This window comes from Schistocerca gregaria, chromosome X (genome assembly GCF_023897955.1).
Source record: "Schistocerca gregaria isolate iqSchGreg1 chromosome X, iqSchGreg1.2, whole genome shotgun sequence".
NCBI classification, from domain to species: domain Eukaryota; kingdom Metazoa; phylum Arthropoda; class Insecta; order Orthoptera; family Acrididae; genus Schistocerca; species Schistocerca gregaria.
Genome location: NC_064931.1, coordinates 779,845,303 through 779,864,491, shown reverse-complemented (window position 1 = coordinate 779,864,491; position 19,189 = coordinate 779,845,303). Strand labels below are relative to the sequence as shown.

Sequence of the window (19,189 nt, the reverse complement as noted above, 5' to 3'; positions counted from 1 at the left end):
TGATGTTCATCTCCCCCCCATGAACCATGGACCTTGCTGTTGGTGGGGAGGCTTGCGTGCCTCAACGATACAGATAGCCGTACCGTAGGTGCAACCACAACAGAGGGGTATCTGTTGAGAGGCCAGACAAACATGTGGTTCCTGAAGAAGGGCTGGGGAAACAGTCTGGATGATTGACTGATCTGGCCTTGTAACACTAACCAAAACGGCCTTGCTGTTCTGGTACTGCGAACGGCTGAAATCAAGGGGAAACTACAGCTGTAATTTTTCCATAGGGCATGCAGCTTTACTGTATGGTTAAATTATGATGGCGTCCTGTTGGGTAAAATATTCCGGAGGTAAAATAGTCCCCCATTCGGATCTCCGGGAGGGGACTACTCAAGAGGATGTTGTTATCAGGATAAAGAAAACTGGCGTTGTACGGATCGGAGCGTGGAATGTCAGATCCCTTAATCGGGCAGGTAGGTTAGAAAATTTAAAAAGGGAAATGGATAGGTTGAAGTTAGATATAGTGGGAATTAGTGAAGTTCGGTTGCAGGAGGATCAAGACTTTTGGTCAGGTGAATACAGGGTTATAAATACAAAATCAAATAGGGGTAATGCAGGAGTAGGTTTAATAATGAATAAAGAAATAGGTGTATGGGTAAGCTACTACTACAGCATAGTGAACACATTATTGTGGGCAAGATAGACACGAAGCCCACGCCTACTACAGTAGTACAAGTTTATATGCCAACTAGCTCTGCAGATGATGAAGAAATTGATGAAATATATGATGAGATAAAAGAAATTATTCAGGTAGTGAAGGGAGACGAAAATTTAATAGTCATGGGTGACTGGAATTCATCAGTAGGAGAAGGGAGAGAAGGAAACATAGTAGCTGAATATGGATTGGGGCTAAGAAATGAAAGAGGAAGCCGCCTGGTAGAATTTTGCACAGAGCATAACTTAATCAGAGCTAATACTTGGTTTAAGAATCATGAAAGAAGGTTGTATACATGGAAGAACCCTGGAGATACTAAAAGGTATCAGATAGATTATATAATGGTAAGACAAAGATTTACAAACCAGGTTTTAAATTGTAAGACATTTCCAGGGGCAGATGTCGACTCTGACCACAATCTATTGGTTTTGAACTGTAGATTAAAACGGAAGAAACTGGAAAAAGGTGGGAATTTAAGGAGATGGGACCTGGATAAGCTGAAAGAACCAGAGATTATTGTACAGAGTTTCAGGGAGAGCATAAGGGAACAATTGACAAGCATGGGGGGAAAGAAATACAGTAGAAGAAGAATGGGTAGCTTTGAGGGATGAAATAGTGAAGGCAGCAGAGGATCAAACAGGTAAAAAGACGAGAGCTAGTAGAAGACCTTGGGTAACAGAAGAAATATTCAATTTAATTGATGAAAGGAGAAAATATAAAAATGCAGTAAATAAAGCAGGCAAAAAGGAATACAAAGTCTCAAAAATGAGATCGACAGGAAGTGCAAAATGGTGTTATCCTATAAGATGCCTAAGTTGTACCAGTGACTGCTCTGAAGTCTGTAACCTGGGGGACAGCAATGCATTGGTAAGAGTCTTTGGTAAATACAGCCATCACATATTTGCATTGTTATCAGTCAGGACACCCTTGTAGCAGAGGGTTTAACCCCATAGACAGGATTGTCAGTAAGTTTAAAGGAGGTTTCCTGCAAAACCAAAAAAGGGTGGGGGATTTATATGCCAGGATCTTCAGTTCCTCCATGTGTGTTCTAAATCGATGTTCCATTGCAAAAAGGGAGTCAGCTTCTTTTTGTGTTTACCTTTACTCATATTGCAAGGGGTTTATGGTTCCATGAGGAAAAGCTCACCTGCCATTATGTTGTGACAAAAGGTCATTATCAGCTCCATCAGCCACAAACAGTGTGGTGTGGTCTGGCTGTTTTGGGCCCCATTTTATTTTCTGTCAGTTCCTTTTTTTTATTAGGAATGATAGTACACTGGACTATGTGATGTAGAATGTACACCTTTCTTTGTCTCGTGGGGTGAAGCCTTGAGACAGTGTAACCTTCACTTCAGGTACCACAGGAATCTATCTGGAGGCAACCAAAGTCTTAGTCCGAGAAATGGAACGTCACAGCACACATCAGTCCACCAAGGGACCAGGACACAGTGTGGTAAAGATGAAGTGCGAGAAATGGAATATTTTATAGCGGTAAGGATAATGTTTGTAAGGTATTCTACACATTCGTCTAAACTGAGAAAATGTTGTTTGGCAAAGGTCACCGCGGAGGAGTCAGCCTTAGAATGCTGCGAGTTGGGTTTACACGTAGGTGGGGTAGTAGTCAGCAAACAGACAGCATGCAGGAAACGGTTTCTCGGGTATACGGCAGAGGGATCAGACTGCTCGAGACGGGCAAGTTGGGCGGAACAGAACACAAGGTCCAAATGGAAATAGGTGTGCGTGGAGTCTGAAAGGAACTTGGGTGCTCCAGTGTCGAGGCAAATGAGAATGAGTTAATTGAGGTCAGCCAGGGGGTACCTCTTTGATAGGTTCTGGAATAGCCCCAGAGGGGATGGTGTGCATTAAAGTCACAGTGCAGCAAAAAAAGGATGACAGAGTTTACCAATAAGCTGGAGGAAGTCTTCCCTGGTGACACCGAATGACAGAGGGATGTAGACATTACAAAGAGAAAAGGTGAAGTGAGGAAGGAAACTATGGACTGCAACAGTTTGCGGACAGGTGTTCAGTGAGACAGTTTGACTACAGACACCATTCTGGACGAGCAGCACAACTTCATGATGAGAAGGAATGCTGTCCTCAGAGGGAAGACCAAAGTGGACTGAAAAGAAATGCGAGATCAAAGTGGTCACGAGTATGAAATTTCGTTTCCCGGAGGCAGAAAAGAAGCGGACACTGTGATTCCAGGTGAGGGTCGGCCAGGTGAGGGTATCACACGGCGATACCGTGGAAGAGGATCTCCAAGTCGGCAAGGGAGAAGACTGTTCGTCTTTGTTCGATTTCTTTGAGCCTTTCCTGTTGGCACAAGACGACTCAGATTTTTTTTTTGGCAGGTGGGACATAAGAAGTTTTTGTGGGAGTATGCCTTCTGTCCTGCCAGTTGTGTAGCTGGTGATTTCACTGCTGGAGGCAAAGATGTGTAGCTTGTTGCACAGCTGGAGGAGGAGGAGGAGGTGGTGCTACCATTGTGCTGAATTTAGGTTACAAGTCTACGTCTATGTCTACGTCGCTGTGTCCTTCATGGAGAGAGGTGTAGCAAGAACAGTACTGTAAGTGCCAGTTGGTTAAATGCAGGGCTTTTGACTAGCCAACAACTTGCGAGCAACAGGGTAAGGCCCATTTTCCTTCAGCCAGATTTACTGGACAACCCACTCATTAAGATACACGTGACATTCTCAGGATTAGGCTGCCTGGTCGTCATTGCAATTGACATGGCAGGGAGGAGGATGCAGGCAGTCACCCCGATGAGCATCCATACCACAAGTAATACATTTGGCCGCGTTTCAACAGGACATTTCAGAGTGGTTGTAAAGATGACACTGGCAGCAGCCCATCAGGTTTGGAATGTACTGTCTGACCACGATGACTTCATAGCCTGCTTCTTTGATGGAAGCGTGTAAACACTAATGTTGCATCAACCTTTTTCATTACCCAATAGTCTGCAGTGACACCCTGGCCAGAGAGGTAAGTTTGGATTTCCCCCCTCAGTCAGACTACAGAGCAGTGTAGTGCAAATAGCCTCAACAAAAACGGTATAGCCGTGGAGGAGCAAAGCTCAGAGAGCAGTTGTTGGGCTTGAGAATCACAATTTGTCTCCAGAAACAAGTAGCCATTACGTACACGACAGAAGGATATCAAGAGGCCGGCAACTTTCAACAACTTTCTGATTTATAAATGCACTAACCGAAGCAAAGGACTGACCTCCCTCAGTGTTTGGTACAACAAGGAACAGAGGGGCAGCTGGGAGAATCTTGGAATCTTTAGCCTCATTCCATTTATGTTTAGTTCATGCAGACTGAAATGGTGATTGGCTCACTGTGAGAAAATTCCCTACGGTTGCCAGTGTCTCTGATACCGCACTCCTTCCGACTGCCTCCCTAACTTCTGGCAGAGGGACCAATTGGCAATTTGGGAAGGTAACAACTCACGCAGTCACTCCTCACTGGGTCTGGCCCGTACCAGGGGGATACATGTGAACACTACCTGTCAACTCGGGACTGGGAATTATTTATCCAGTCATCTGTTACGCATCAGACATGTGGACTGGCCTTCAGGAGTGCACAGGGAGGAAGAAGAGAAAGAGGAACCTCAACGCCGAAGCAGAGGGAGGATAGGAGATGGAAAATGAAGAAGGAAAGAAAAAACAGTGGGGGGATTGTTCTGATGTCAGGCTACTAAAACTTCTGAACACGTTCCCAAAAATACCCCAGACATGTTCCCCAACAGAGGATAGACAGGCAGCACAGAACGGAAAATGTGCTGCAAAGGCTGGGGCCCTGTGCTTTACATACCTTTAATACCTCATCATACTGAATGTGTCTAATAATATTAATTTACTGTATCTTCTTTTCTTCAATATAAACTGAATATTTGAGTTTCTGTATATGATGAGTTTGCATCATAAGTTGAGACATATCAACAAAATACATTCCAGTCTTGCTTCACGAACAAATTTTTCATGCCACTTGACGATTACATGCCAAGGTGGTGTGCCTAAAGTGCTGAAATTTGTAGCACTGGATTATGGATGAATGATCATACATTCATCCATAAAAATCCTGCCCCGGAATACTCTGGTAGTGCTAGTTAATCAAAAGTGTGTATGAAAGCAACTATTTTCTGTAGTTGTTCTTTCACAGGCTTCATACATTTCTTACATCCCTCACTCAATCTTGCTACTATTAATTTATTTTACTCATGTTGAGTGTGATTACATCACTACATATGATAACACTTTTAGAGTAATTTAGAGTTTCAACATTAAGTAACTACATTAGTTAACAAACTATTAGTTCAAATTAGTTATATACAATTTTGCAGCCTTTTTACAGATTTAAATTCTCCAAGTATACCTTTAAATGCTTTCTGAATATAAAGCAGAGAGATATTTTCAAAAAAGCCATCCACATTCTGTGTAACAGGACATGTTCAGCTGTTTTTGAATAATGATACATTGTTATCAAGAGGGCTACATGCCTCATACTCTTAAAGTTGTTGTTTGTGTTTCCTGATGATCCACCCTTATGTTATTAAAATTAATGAGACCCATTTTGTTTCCATGAAGTGTTACAGATACTCATATTATCTGGGCAAACTGAATATATTTGAGATGTGCCAGTTCCCCAGATTTCGTATTTCTTTTTTAAACAGACTAATACTGGTATCAGAATTAGGATCTGGATGGTTAACCAATGTTCTCCCTGCAACACAGAATGTACACCCATCATGTCACATGGTTAACACAGAACAATGCAAAAAATGAAACTTCCTGGCAGATTAAAACTGTGTGCTGAACCGAGACTCGAACTCAGAACATTTGCCTTTCGCGGGCAAGTGCTCTACCAACTGAGCTAACCAAACACATCTCACAACCCGTCCATCCTCACAGCTTCAATTCTGCCAGTACCTCACTTCCTACATTCCCAACTTCACAGAAGCTCTTCTGCAAACCTTGCAGAACTACCACTCCTGAAAGAAAGGATATTGCGGAGACATAGCTTAGCCACAGCCTGGGGATGTTTCCAGAATGAGATTTTTCACTCTGCAGCAGAGTGTGTGCTGATATGAAACTTCCTGGCAGATTAAAACTGTGTGACGGACTGAGACTCTAATGCCGTTTTAATCTGCCAGGAAGTTTCATATCGGCACACACTACGCTGCAGAGTGAAAATCTCATTCTGGAATGCAAAAAATGATCATGAGGCATTGTTGGCTGGAAGGCCCCAAACAGGGAAGTTCGGCCACCAGGTTCAAGTCTTATTTCCGGTGACACCACATTGGGAGACTCGCATGTCAGTGATGAGATGATAACAACACAACACACAGTCCAAAAGTGGAGTAAAAACTCCAACCCAGCCAGGAATTGAACACGGGTCCACTGCATGGTTGGCAAACATGTTGCCATTCAGCTAAGCAGGCAGACACCATGCACAGAGTTGAACAGTAAGTGAGCACTGGTGCAATGGTCAGCCCCTAGCTTGGAAAACCCAAGCCCAAACCCACAGACAGCTATAACTGGTCCAGTTCCTTGGGATGTCTGCAATTCAGAATGATCCAAGGTGCAGATGTGCCTTATCAAATACTATAGATGTGGCAAGCTTCTCTCTTCCACCCCCCCCTCCCATCCCACTCCTGTCTGCTCCACTACAGTTGATTGACAGATTCACATCAGATGACACAATCTTCCCCTGCCTGAACCAACAACTTCCAAGTTTTTCATTAATGCTAGTGTTCAGAATAGCAACAAATTTTCATACAGAAAAATTATAATCATCTTAATTGGCATTCCACGTGAAGTTTTTCCATCATGGTCTTAATATCATCCTCTTATGACCAAAACACAAACTGATCAATAATTTAAAGTTAGATATCTTACAAAAAGAGTACAGAAAGATTTTGAGGGGTGTGTGAAACAACAAGTCATCTCTTGCTCTTACGGGCTCACAATCCACAGCATGTAAAAATAAAACAGTACATTAAAAAAATGTCTGATGATAAAACTCTAAAGAAAAAGTAAAAACCTTGATTCATGATTTTACCACCACATTACACTTAGCTGAGATTTAAGCTGTTGTGTAGACACCATACCAGACGATTTATAATTATAATTACATTACAGTTTTAAGCAATAATAAATCTTCCTAAAATACAAATATCTGTATATATTGTAGCTTTTGTTTACCAATTCAATCCAATATCATCCAGTCATTATTAACAAATATATTTGCCGAATCTGTAACACATTTTATGGTATTACCCTTACCTCTTGTATAATGACAACCAAAATGATGCGGATCTCACAATACTGGCACAGTGTTTGCAGATTCTTGCAAATCTTTCCACATCTTCTGGATCAATGTAACTTGAGATTTGAAACCAAAAATCTAGAGGATATGGGCAACTACAATTCATGTCAATTACATGATCTTGTTCTTGTCTCTGTTCAGGTTCAGCAGGCTGTTGACAACTCTGGAAAAAGAAAAAAAAAACACACACACATCACAAAGATTTGGACAAAGGAAGAAACACAACACTCACTCCCTCTGACAACGACCTGAGGGACACACACACACACACACACACACACACACACACACACACACACACACACACACACACAAACTATAAATGATAAAAATGATAACATGAAATTGAAGACTGTGCCTATGTGGTTGAGGGAGTGACCGAGGAAGGAGAAAGGTACTCCAGCAAATAGTCTATAACTAGCTGCACTGCTGAATTTGTGAACATTTTTCAAAGATAGTGTTATGATAGCTGATGGGAACCTTTCACAGTAAACAACTCTGTAAATGGAAATCAAACAACATTCTGTACAATAACAATAATAATAATAATAACGAGGGCTGTCCTGTAAAGCAGTGCCCAATTAAGTATATACAAATTTAGGCTAAGGTTTTGCTAATTTGAAACTTTCATCAGCAGAAAAGAGAATATGACAACTTTTATTTCCACATCAGCAAACTGTTCATTCCTCTCACATTAAATTCTCAACTTTCCTGTTGCATTTCACAGAGTATGGACATGAGACATTGCTGGTGATGAACTTTCTATCACACTGTAATAATAAGCTTTGTAAAACCCAAAATCTTTGGAGATAAGTAGGCCATGTGCTGACTCTAGGATGAACCCTAACACTTCTTTAGCTCCATACCTTATCATAATAGACAGATACACATGACAGCTGTCCAGAAAGTAAGGACAACACTTCAAAATTAACATAAAATTATTTTTCCACAATGAGCAGCACTGTGGTTTCTTCTATGGCTTGCATAATGTGCCACATTTCACCAGACCTCAACTGTTATACTTTAAAAGGGATCTCAAAATGGATATAACAGTTGCAAATTCTGTTAAGTGCAAACTTGACACTATTTTTGGTACATGAAGTGGAAACTGCTGCCAAAATTCATTGGCAGTGTATTTCTATTTATGGTTAAATATTTATACATAAACAAAATTACAGGAAAAGTGATGTTATGTACCTCAAGTGGGAAGATATGATTATGATAATAATACAAACAAGCAGTAAACAATAGATATGGTCACTGACAAAGGAAGGAGAATAGATTACTGTTTAATTGCCCATCGAAGATGAGGTCATAGATGTTCAGCACATGGTCATATGGGACAAAGATGAGGAAGGAAACTGACTGCGTCCTCTTCAAAGGATGCAGCAAAGCATTCACCTTAATTGATTTAAGGTAACAATGGAAAATATAAATCTGGATGGGAGGGGGAGATTTGAAACCCCACTCCTCCTGAATACAAATCCAGTGTTATAACCACTGTACCACTACTGTTGGTACTGCAACTCAAAAAACGCCAAATGAGTGATGTGAGCTGTGAAAGAAATTAATTTCTTTGGAGAGAAAAAAAATCCCTCAGTACTGTCAAAAACTCGTGTGCAAGAAATGGTTAAACACAGACTGAACTATCTTCAATTATGCACACGCAAAATGCCAAAATAACTAACAAAAAGTTACATATGAAATTGAATGGATGTAGCATAGGCACAACTTTGCACATCATTACATGCAAGAAGGCAATTTTGTTATTTTCATTGTGACAGGTGACGTAATCTTAGTAGCTCACGATGCAGCTGATAATTAGCTACAACAAACAGAATAGTGCCACATATTCACCAGCAAAGAAATTAATCAAAATTCCAGCAACATGTCAAAGAACCATTGAAAATTTTTGTGGAACAGAAATTACTTTTTGTATTAAAAACTCACTATTTTGTTGAGTATGATATATAATGAGATTCTTTATGGCTGTAAAAAATAGACAAAGAAAGCTGTTGTAATGGGAAATTTGTCAATTCTGTTGCAGTGCCGACCTACAACTTGTGTAACACAGTGACCATTGCTGTATTCTGGAGGGGAAGTATTGCCTTATACGTCATACAGCCCAGTCCTCCTTCCTTAAAGTTGAAAGAATACATGAATGGGAGCTTTTTTGCACACAATTGAAGAAGTGGTGAAAAAGTGGTTTTGAGATGATATAACAAGGGTGAGAAAGCAGGAATAACACTACTACAACATTGGAAAGCTCTTATTAAAGCTCACACAGTATTAACACAATAGGCACTACATGGAAACTAGCTAAAGATACGTGCTCACCATACATTAAATTAACACAAAAATAAAGAACCCCAGCAATATTTTTTGTGAGTTTTATCTTTACTTTCTCTATAACCATTCATATTAAATTGCAAAAGCACTCTTACAACCATCCACAGAACAAAGTTACGTCCGCAGATTAGTCGATAGTAATTGTAAAGAATCTCCAATCTAATTTTACCAAGAAAATTATACAAGACTTGCATTGTTTTCTAAGTTCATTAGTGAGTGAAAATATGAGACTACCCTACTATCTAACTATTTAATATGTGCAGCCACTGATGTTCAAAGGCTAGCATAAAGTGTGGGCAGTGAAGTGAAAGGAATGTAATGCTTGTCACACCAATAATATGTACTGTGATAGTTAGTGTTGCATAAGAGATTACAGTTACAAACATTCTGAAATGTATATTAGTTAAATTGAAACTAATCACAGAAAAAAAAACAAGCAGTATATATTAATAATCTCATTTTATATTCCTTGTTAGTCCAGTAAGTGGATTGCCTCCATTCTTCCTGAATTGTTTTCAGTTTCTTTCTACCTGTAATGTGTGTGTAAATTGCAGCATTTACAGAGGAACTCTCCCCTCCATCTTTTCACATGGTCATATCATCACATTTTTGCTCCTGATGTCTCGGGCATATCTCCAACTCCGTTTCAAGTTATGACACTTTCTTTCACCCCCTCTCTTCTAGTAAACAAAAACAAAAAAAAGATTAAATTATTTTTTAAAAAGAAAATAATATTTCAAAAGTAAGACTTCCAGTTTATATGTTAAAATCTAACTAGTTCACGATAGATGATAACATAATATATTTTGAAGTGAAATACTTTCTCAACAACTAATAATGATGCCGTACAGGGTGAGCCTGAACTTCAGCGACAAAATTTCAGAGGTTATTCCAGGGCACTTTCTGAGTATTTTGACACAAGACACCCTTAGGCTCTGGTGGTTCATTAGAGAGTAATTGCATTTTGTTCAGTTTCTTATCCTCTTTCACCTTTGCATTTTTATTACACTGAAAATATCTCTACTACAATCCAGATGTCAATAGTATGTGCTGTATGTCTTACTGGGATTGAACTTGTTAGACTCACACATGGTACTTCTTGCTGTAAATAGCAAGGCCCACTTTATTCTTTCCTCCAAGCTTGCATTCAGTACTGCTGAGTTCTGTCTCAGATTTGTTGACAGTGTTAGTTTTATATTAACTCTGAAAAACAGCAGTATGTACAGGTTTAGTAATGAAGAGTTGGCAGATACGACCTTGTGTAATGATTCACTGAATGTGGAAGAAGAGCAGCATGACAATGCTGTGCTGAGCTGTTGGTGCAGCAATGCCAACCACATAACAGAACTTTTGCATCTCTACATAAGTGCATTACTCTGTTTTGGGTTGTACATTGACATGATGCCATATTACAGGCCTTTTCACTGTTATAAGGGAATTTTCACAGATACAAAGGTAATTTTGGTAACATACTGAATAAATTACAATTACATTATGACTCTGCAATGAGCTACTAGAGACTCCAGGTCCTTAATACCAAAATAATCAGAAAATATCCTTGATTAAACACAGAAATTTTGTCCTCAAAGGTTGAATTCACCCTGTAGACAACAACTGTTGTAATAACGGACAACATATTGTCATGAGAAATTTCGCAACTCTTCAATTTTCTTTAAATATCCATTATAACAGTGTCAGCTGCAAACAGTCACATTTGATATCTACTTTCAATAATATGGAACGACCACCTTCAGATCCAATTAATCCCAAGTTGTGAAAAGTCGGAAGTTTTTTAAAAAGAACATTGTCAGAGCTGTAGAAGATAGCGCAATAATGTACTTGTGGCAGCATTCTGTGGCATCTAGCATTTTACTTAGAGCGGGGAAATGCTAGATGCTGTCAAATGTTGCCACAAATGTACTGTTATGCTGTTACCTTTATTTTACAGATTTGACTATGTTCTTTTTTTTAAAGAATTTTGATTTTTCATGACCCATGATTAATCAGATCTAAAGATGATCACTGCATGTGACAAACTAGCTACAAAGTGTGATTATTCGGAACAGAGACTGTTATAATGAGTATTTTAAATAACTGTTGTGGTGGTGTTGATGCATTCTTTGATTCAGCGCAAGTGACTAATGTATTTGAATTGACTAGAGACAACAACCACCACCTCCCATTTCCCTTGGCCCCAATCTGTGCCACCTCCCTCTCCCATCCCATGTACCAATACACATGTAGTATTAATGAAATGTATTACCATACTGTACCTGTATGGTCTGGGCAAAGAAAACTCTGAGAATACTATGATACCTGAATGACAGATGTTAGATTTCATGAAATTTGTTTAGATTAGTTGCATTACCATCACGGTCTTGCAGTCTTCAGATGCTGAATCACACCCAGATTGTTGTTCTCTACAGTATTTTTGGCAAGTACCTCAGTATTGGGATTAGACCTGTAGACAAATGTATAATGTAAGTTCTCATTGTAACACAATTAGAACTAAATCAGTTACATATATGTTTTAGACGTTAAAAGAAATGGCTATGCTATAACAAGAAAGAGAGAGAGAGAGATGTTTATTTTTTTTCGGGGGGTGGGGGGTGGGGGAATACTAAAAAATCCAACTATGTCACTGAGACAATAATTAAATTCAAGTCTATTAGAAAGAAATTCCTGAGCATTCCATTTTGGGTGTGTATGTGTATAAGAGGAATGATGGAAGGGGGAGGAATGATTGACCAAATTAAACATGGCAGATGACTAATAATAAAACAACTTGTTTTTAATGTGGCTTTAAGGCAAGGGACTTCCCCTTAGCTTTTTTAAAATACTAAATAACAGTTAAATATAGTTTTGTTAATTAAATGCTTGCACTACTCAAATGGCTGACACGGAAAGTAAAAATAAATAATCCTCCACCCTAAATCTGCAGGAGAACTGTGCTAACCATAGACTGCGTGGCTGGTTATAACCTATTTGCATTGCTTGCAGTGGAGGATAAATGTGGTGACTGGCAGTCTGGCCTCACCCACTTGTCCCAGGAATGAACAAGTGGCTGCTCCTTCAGCAGGGTCTGGACAGGCACATGCAGGGAAAAGTGTACTAGTTGTCAGAAGCTCACATGTTAGGCACTCTGATAAGGGTCCTTTGATTTGGAGCTGAGTGCAGGATCTCAACCAGAGGCACTGTCAACTTTTTGACAGTCTTGGCTGCAGACGATTTCTGGACCTGCATTATAGGGCAGAGAATTGTAGAATTCTCCTTCACATATCAGGGGTGCACTACAAAAATGAAGCAGCTATTCAGGAAGAAGAGTACTTACGGAGTGCACATGCAAGGCTAGGCGATATTTTGAGGTCCCCCCAATGAACACAAACTAGTCAAGACACAGAGTGAAATCAGACCAGGTATAAAGTGAAGACACTTCCAACATCAAAATTTTAACATTCTATTTAGACAATAAATTGACATAATTTCGCTCCAGTATGATGGACTTAGAAGAACTGTAGGCAAAGTTTATACTGACATCAAATTGTGCTCTGATGAAGTAGGTGCCAAGTAAGTGAATTAAGGAGGGAAAATATCATGGTGGCTTAATAACAAAATTCAGAAAATTTTAAGGAAACAGATTGTTGCGGTATTGATTGAAAAAAGAACCTGGAAATATCGACAGGCAAAAGTTGGTAGAAATTTGTGTGTTAATAGAAACATCGATGCATGAAACATACACAAATTCCACCACCATATGTTTGTGAAAAATCCTGTGGAAACTTGAAAAAATTCTGGTCCTATGTAAAATCATTAAGTGTATGGCTTCTATCCTGTCACTTGCAGATCAGCCTGATGTGGTTGGAGACGACAGCAAAAAGCAACCTGAAGATGTAAATTTCACATTTAAATCATCATTCACATACGAGGATCACATAGACATACTATCGTTTTACTGTCACACAAACTCCCAAACGCAGGACGTAGAAATGGTCACCCCTGGCAGTGAGCAAGTTTCCAGGTCTGAATGGATTCCCAATTTGGTTTTACAGAGAGTTCTCTTTAGCATTGGCACTTTACTTAGCTTTCATTTATCATGAATCCCTCATCGAGCACACGGCTCCCATATATCAAAAGATTTTTGTGCAATGATATATTATGACTGCAAAAAAGTTAAATACAGAAGAATGTCACTATTCTCTGGTACAAATTTTTGGTGAGTCTACCGCTCCTAAGGCCACTGTTGGAAATTGCTTTTCTTGACTTTTCACTCATTGAGGTGTCTCTGGGAGGTGAACTTTGTCCTGGTCACCCAACAACAGCAGCGGCTGAAGAAAATACTGATGCTATGAGGAAAATTATCTAAGATGATGACTGTCTCACATTCCGTGACATGACTATGGAGCAAATCATAGTTCATAATCATTTAGGCTTAACTGAAAAATGTGTGTGTCATGTGCCACATTCCCTGACAGATGCCTGAAACACACAAGAATGGACTGATGTTTTATGCATGAAAAATTTGACAAAGGGCAGTCAGAAGAGAATTACAATATGTCTTTAGTATGTTGCTTTCCAGGTGAGGAACTACACATCACAGTTTGGAGAAATAGTAACTCTGGAAAGAAGATGGCGGCCACTTTCTTCACCAAGTGGTGATCTCACCTCTGAACTTTTAAACATGTCTCACAGTCACTGCTGAGTGATATGTGACTGAATGTCTTCAGAAAGTCATCGCTGCGTGGAAGTCACAGCACCCAAAGTAGAACAGTGGATAGCACTTCTGCATCAAGAGAGCACATCAGTGCATACTGCCTGTACAGGTCCACAACCACAACTTGCGTGTAGCTCACTATATAAAATGAAACTACAGGTTAATCTGGTATGACTGATGCAGAGGCAATGTAGGACAGTGGATTTACAGCAGGATCAGGAGGAGGAGTGCAATGCAGCAGCAGACACATTGATATTGCGAAGTTTATTACAGGGGGCAATAGCCCGCCAGATAATGTTCCATCTCAGAGTGAGAAGAAGTATTTGCTACTGCAAATCTGCACCTGATATACACTGGAGCACCAGAGAAACTGGTATAGGCATGCAAATTCAAATACGGAGATATGTAAATATGCAGTATATGATGCTGCAGTTGACAATGGCCCATATAAGACAAAAAAAAAAAAAAAAAAAAAATGTGGCACAGTTGTTAGATCAGTTATTGCTGCAACAATGGCAGGTTATCAAGATTTAAGTGAGTTTGAACGTGGTGTTATAGTTGGCGCACGAGCCATGCGGCACAGCATCTCTGAGATAGCCATGAAGTGGGGATTTTCCCATACAACCATTTCATGAGTGTACCGTCAATAGCAGGAATCCAGTAAACATCAAATCTCTGACATCACTGCATCCAGAAAATGATCCTGCAAGAACAGGACCAACAATGACTGAAGAGAATCATTCAGTGTGACAGTAAGGCAACCCTTCCGCAAATTGCTGCAGATTTCAATACTGGGCCATCAACAAGTGTCAGTGTGTGAAACATTCAATGAAACATCATCGATATCGGCTTTCAGAGCTGAAGATCCACTCATACACCCTTAACCCTCTAACGGTAAGGTTGGGGTTGGATCCGACTCCAGCAAGTCTGTTTTGTTTATAACCCCCCACACTCTTTTCTGAGAGCACTGTGGTTCCAGGTACCCTACCAGCCAGTCATCTCGAGAACACCGAGGAGTCCACGTCAGTCTGGTGAGTGAGCTGCAGCTATCCGAAACCTACATTACCCGCGCTCGGGTTGGATCTGACCCCACCTTACTGTTTATGTCACACTTATTAGTTTCTTTTGTGGAGATGATTCAACCCCATATTGATGTTTATATTACATCTAAGTTTTGTTTTCTCTTATAGTATCTTACTAAAATGGCACATCAACTCCTCAGAACTCCTGAGGAGATATACAAAGGAGGCTGAGTCAGAGGATGGCAACAATATCGACACAGAAAACTGTTCAGAAACCGAGGATAATGTATTACCTAATACTGATGACGAGGATGATGTATTTCATTGTGCAGCAGGATCAGTCGAGTTTGATGATTCTCAGGCAGATGTAGATGACGAGAGAAATTTTGAGCTAGGTAAAGACTTAGAGACAATATGGACCAAGAAAACCATCCATTCAAAATTTTCTAGGACACCAGCATCAAAAAACTCATCTCCCTGGTCCACGTGGGAAGCAAGGGGGGTCACTAGTGAATTGGAAACATTTTTATTGTTTATAGATTCTAAAATTATAGAAAAAATTGTTTTGTACACAAATCTTTAAATCGAGAAATCTAGGCAAAAGTACAATATGGTCCAGTGGTTTCATTCACCAATAGAGAGCGTTGAAATAAAAGGGTTGATGGGCCTTCTCTTCACGAGTGGTGTCCTAAAAAATTCTATGCTCAGTGTAGATGAGATGTTCTCAGCAACCTATGGACCTCCAGTATTCCATTGCACTGTGTGCAAGAAAAGGTTTCCATTTATTCTAGAAAACCTCCGCTTCGATGATAAGGCCACCAGAGAGGCCAGATAAATCAACGGCAAATTTTCGGCTTTCAGAGAAGTGTGGGACATGTTTGAATCTAACAGTGAAAAAAAATTATAGTCCATCTGAATATGTCACAGTAGATGAGAGTCTACTAAGTTTTCAGGGTGCCTGTCCATTCAAATCGTATATCCCATCGAAACAACAAATATGGGTTGAAAATAATGTCACTATGCGATGCAAGGACATTCTATTTTTTGCGTGGCATTCCATACACTGGCAAGGACAACAGAATAAAGAGGAGACCTAGAGATTTGTCTTTACCTGCCCAGTATGTTTTGCACCTGACGGAATCTATCAGGGGTTCTAATAGAAACATTACAGTGGACAATTGGTTCTACAGCGGACAATTGGTTCTCCTCACTGGAGGTGACTGACGCCCTCCTCCAAATGAAACTTACATTTGTAGGTACACTGAGGAGGAACAAACCGCAAATACCACCATCAATGCTGCTTTCCACTCCAGTAGGCTCTTCAACATTTACGTATTAGGACGAAAAAACTTTGGTGTCAATTTACCCCAAAGAAGAATAAAAAAAGTTTTACTGATATCGTCTATGCACTTGTCTAGAGTGATAAATGAAAAATCAAATAGGCCTGAAATTGTGGAGTTCTACAATCTAACTGAAGGAGGGGTCAATGTATTAGATATGCTTTGCCACAGCAGGACCACAAAAAGAAAATCGAGAAGATGGCCCATGCACTACTTTTATGCTATTTTAGACATCACTGCTATAAATAGTTTTATCATTTACAAAAGCGATAGCAAAATGGATAGCTTTTCAAATGATGCGAGAATATCATTTCTCAAAAATCTTGCGCTCTCTTTGACAAAACCTCTCATGGAAAAAGAGGCTGATTAACATACACCTTCCCCGTGAGCTTCGTCCGTCTATTGGGAAACTTTTAGAAGAAGAACCAATCAAATTACACAAGCCTGCCCAAGCACAGCCACTAAAGAAAAGAAGATGTGATTTTTGTGACAGATCAAAAGATAGGAAGGGGAATGCTTTTTGTAGTAAGTGTAATCGTTCTATATGTTGGGAGCATAAAATTATTATATGCCCTGGCTGTAAAGAAACTGATATGTGATAAATTGTGCCAAATATGTATTTTCAGGGCTGTATGTGATCATTTCCAGGATAACATTATACATTTATTATTTGTTCCTATTACATTATCTGTACAAAGACATTTATTATTGAGAACTTTATATTTCGAAACTGCTGACACTATAATTATTTTCTACAATTAGTAAGATGTTTCTCATTTAGTTCCTATCTTTAGAATTTCTAAAGCACTCAAGTTCCTAGTTGATGACTGAATCTATTGATTTTTACTATGTTTTCAATAATTTTAGAGAGAATATTTCTATTAAGGTATTTTTTTTTTTTGTAATCAAGTTCCTATTTCTTTCCAAAGTACTTTATATTCTTACTTACTGATTATAAAAATAAAAAATCTTGTTGTTATAACAAATATTACATGCGCTTCATTGGTAAAAAAACTTTTTCTCATTATTCATTTTTTATTTTACCTCGAAAAATCGATATTTGGAGGGTGCGGTCTGATCCAGACCTACCTTTCTGTTTATGTCAAGAAACTTCACCTTACCGTTAAAGGGTTAATGACTGCACGACACAAAGCTTTATGCCTCTCCTTGATCCGTCGACACTGACATTGGACTGTTGATGACTGGAAACATGCTGCCTGGTAGGATGAGTCTCGTTTCAAATTGTATCATGGGGATGGACGTGTATGGGTACGGAGAGAACCTCATGAATCCATAGACCCTGCATGTCAGTAGGGGACTGTTCAACCTCTGTAATGGCGTGGGGCGTGTGCAATTGGAATGATATGGGACCCCTGATACATCTAGATATGATTCTGACAGGTGACACATATGTAAGCATCCTGTTTTATCACTTGCGTCCATTCATGTCCATTGTGCATTCCGACGGACTTGGCAATTCTAGCAGGACAATGTGATACTCCACATGTCCAGAATTGCTATGGAGTGGCTCCAGGAACACTTTCCTGAATTTAAACACTGCCGCTGGCCACCAAACTCCCCAGGCATGAATATTATGGAGCATATCTTGGATGCCTTGCAACATGCTGTTCAGGAAAAGATCTCCACCCCTCATACTCTTACGGATTTATGGACAGCCCTTCAGGATTCATAGAGTCAATTCACTCTAGTGCGAACCATTCAACAAAACATCATCAATATCGGCTTTCAGAGCTGAAGACCCACTCGTGCACCCTTAATGACTGCACAACACAAAGCTTTATGTCTCGCCTTGGTCTGTGGTCCGCTGACTTCAGACATTAGTCGAGTCCATGCCATGTCATGTTGCGGCACTTCTGTGTGCTTACGCATGCCCTGAGTTGGGGGGGGGGGGGGGGGGGGGGAATGCTTACATCATATTAGACAGGTGTAGCAGTTTCTTTGTCTCTACAGTGTAAAACCAAATGTTGGGTGACAAATCACTTCTCTAGCCAGATAACCACATGACTTGAAACTCAGGGATAGCAAACAGAGCAGTTGCATCATCTAAGATAGAGAGAATATCATTTATTTATTTATGTATTTATTTATTTATTTACACATCAAGTTCTGTAGGACCAAATTAAGGTGCAAATCTCCAAGGTCATGGAATGTGTCAGTACATGAAATTACAACATAAAAGTAATAACAGATTAAAATAAATATTAATGAACCCAAAAAAGTCAGTCCATAAGTTTAAGTAAACACAATCAACAATACAATAAGAATGAGCTTATTTTTCAAGGAACTCCTCGACAATAAAAGGAGTGACCCATGAGGAAACTCTTCAGTTTCGATTTGAAAGCGCATGGATTACTGCTAAGAGTTTTGAATTCAAGTAGTAGCTTACTGAAAATGGATGCAGCATTATACTGCACACCTTTCTGCACAAGAGTTAAGGAAGTCTAAGCCAAATGCAGGTTTCATTTCTGGAGAGTATTAACCGAGTGAAAGCTGCTTATTCTTGGGAATAAGCCAATATTGATATCAAGAAATGACAGTAAGGAATATATGTATTGAGAGGCCAATGTCAAAATACCCAGACTCATGAACAGGGGTCGACAAGAGGTTCATTAACTTACAACACTTATTGCCCGAACCGCATGTTTCTGAGCCAAAGATATCCTTTTAGAATGGGAAGAGTTACCCCAAAATATTATACCATACAACAAAAGCGAATGAAA

General features: G+C 39.6%; 1 protein-coding gene across 3 annotated transcripts in view; it reads right to left on the bottom strand.

Moving 5' to 3' along the window:
* Positions 1–19,189, bottom strand: part of LOC126299454 (transmembrane protein 183-like) — a 99,711-nt gene that overhangs the window by 58,358 nt on the left and 22,164 nt on the right. For 2 of the 3 annotated variants that reach the window (XM_049991372.1, XM_049991370.1), the window contains exons 2-4: positions 11,744–11,836; positions 9,906–10,055; positions 6,984–7,189 (exon numbers count right to left, since the gene is read on the bottom strand). In XM_049991372.1, the coding sequence (XP_049847329.1) occupies positions 6,984–7,189; positions 9,906–9,932 (233 nt within the window). In that variant the 5' untranslated portion in view covers positions 9,933–10,055; positions 11,744–11,836. The remainder of the gene's footprint in view (positions 1–6,983; positions 7,190–9,905; positions 10,056–11,743; positions 11,837–19,189) is intronic. The other variant, XM_049991371.1, reaches the window with a different exon arrangement.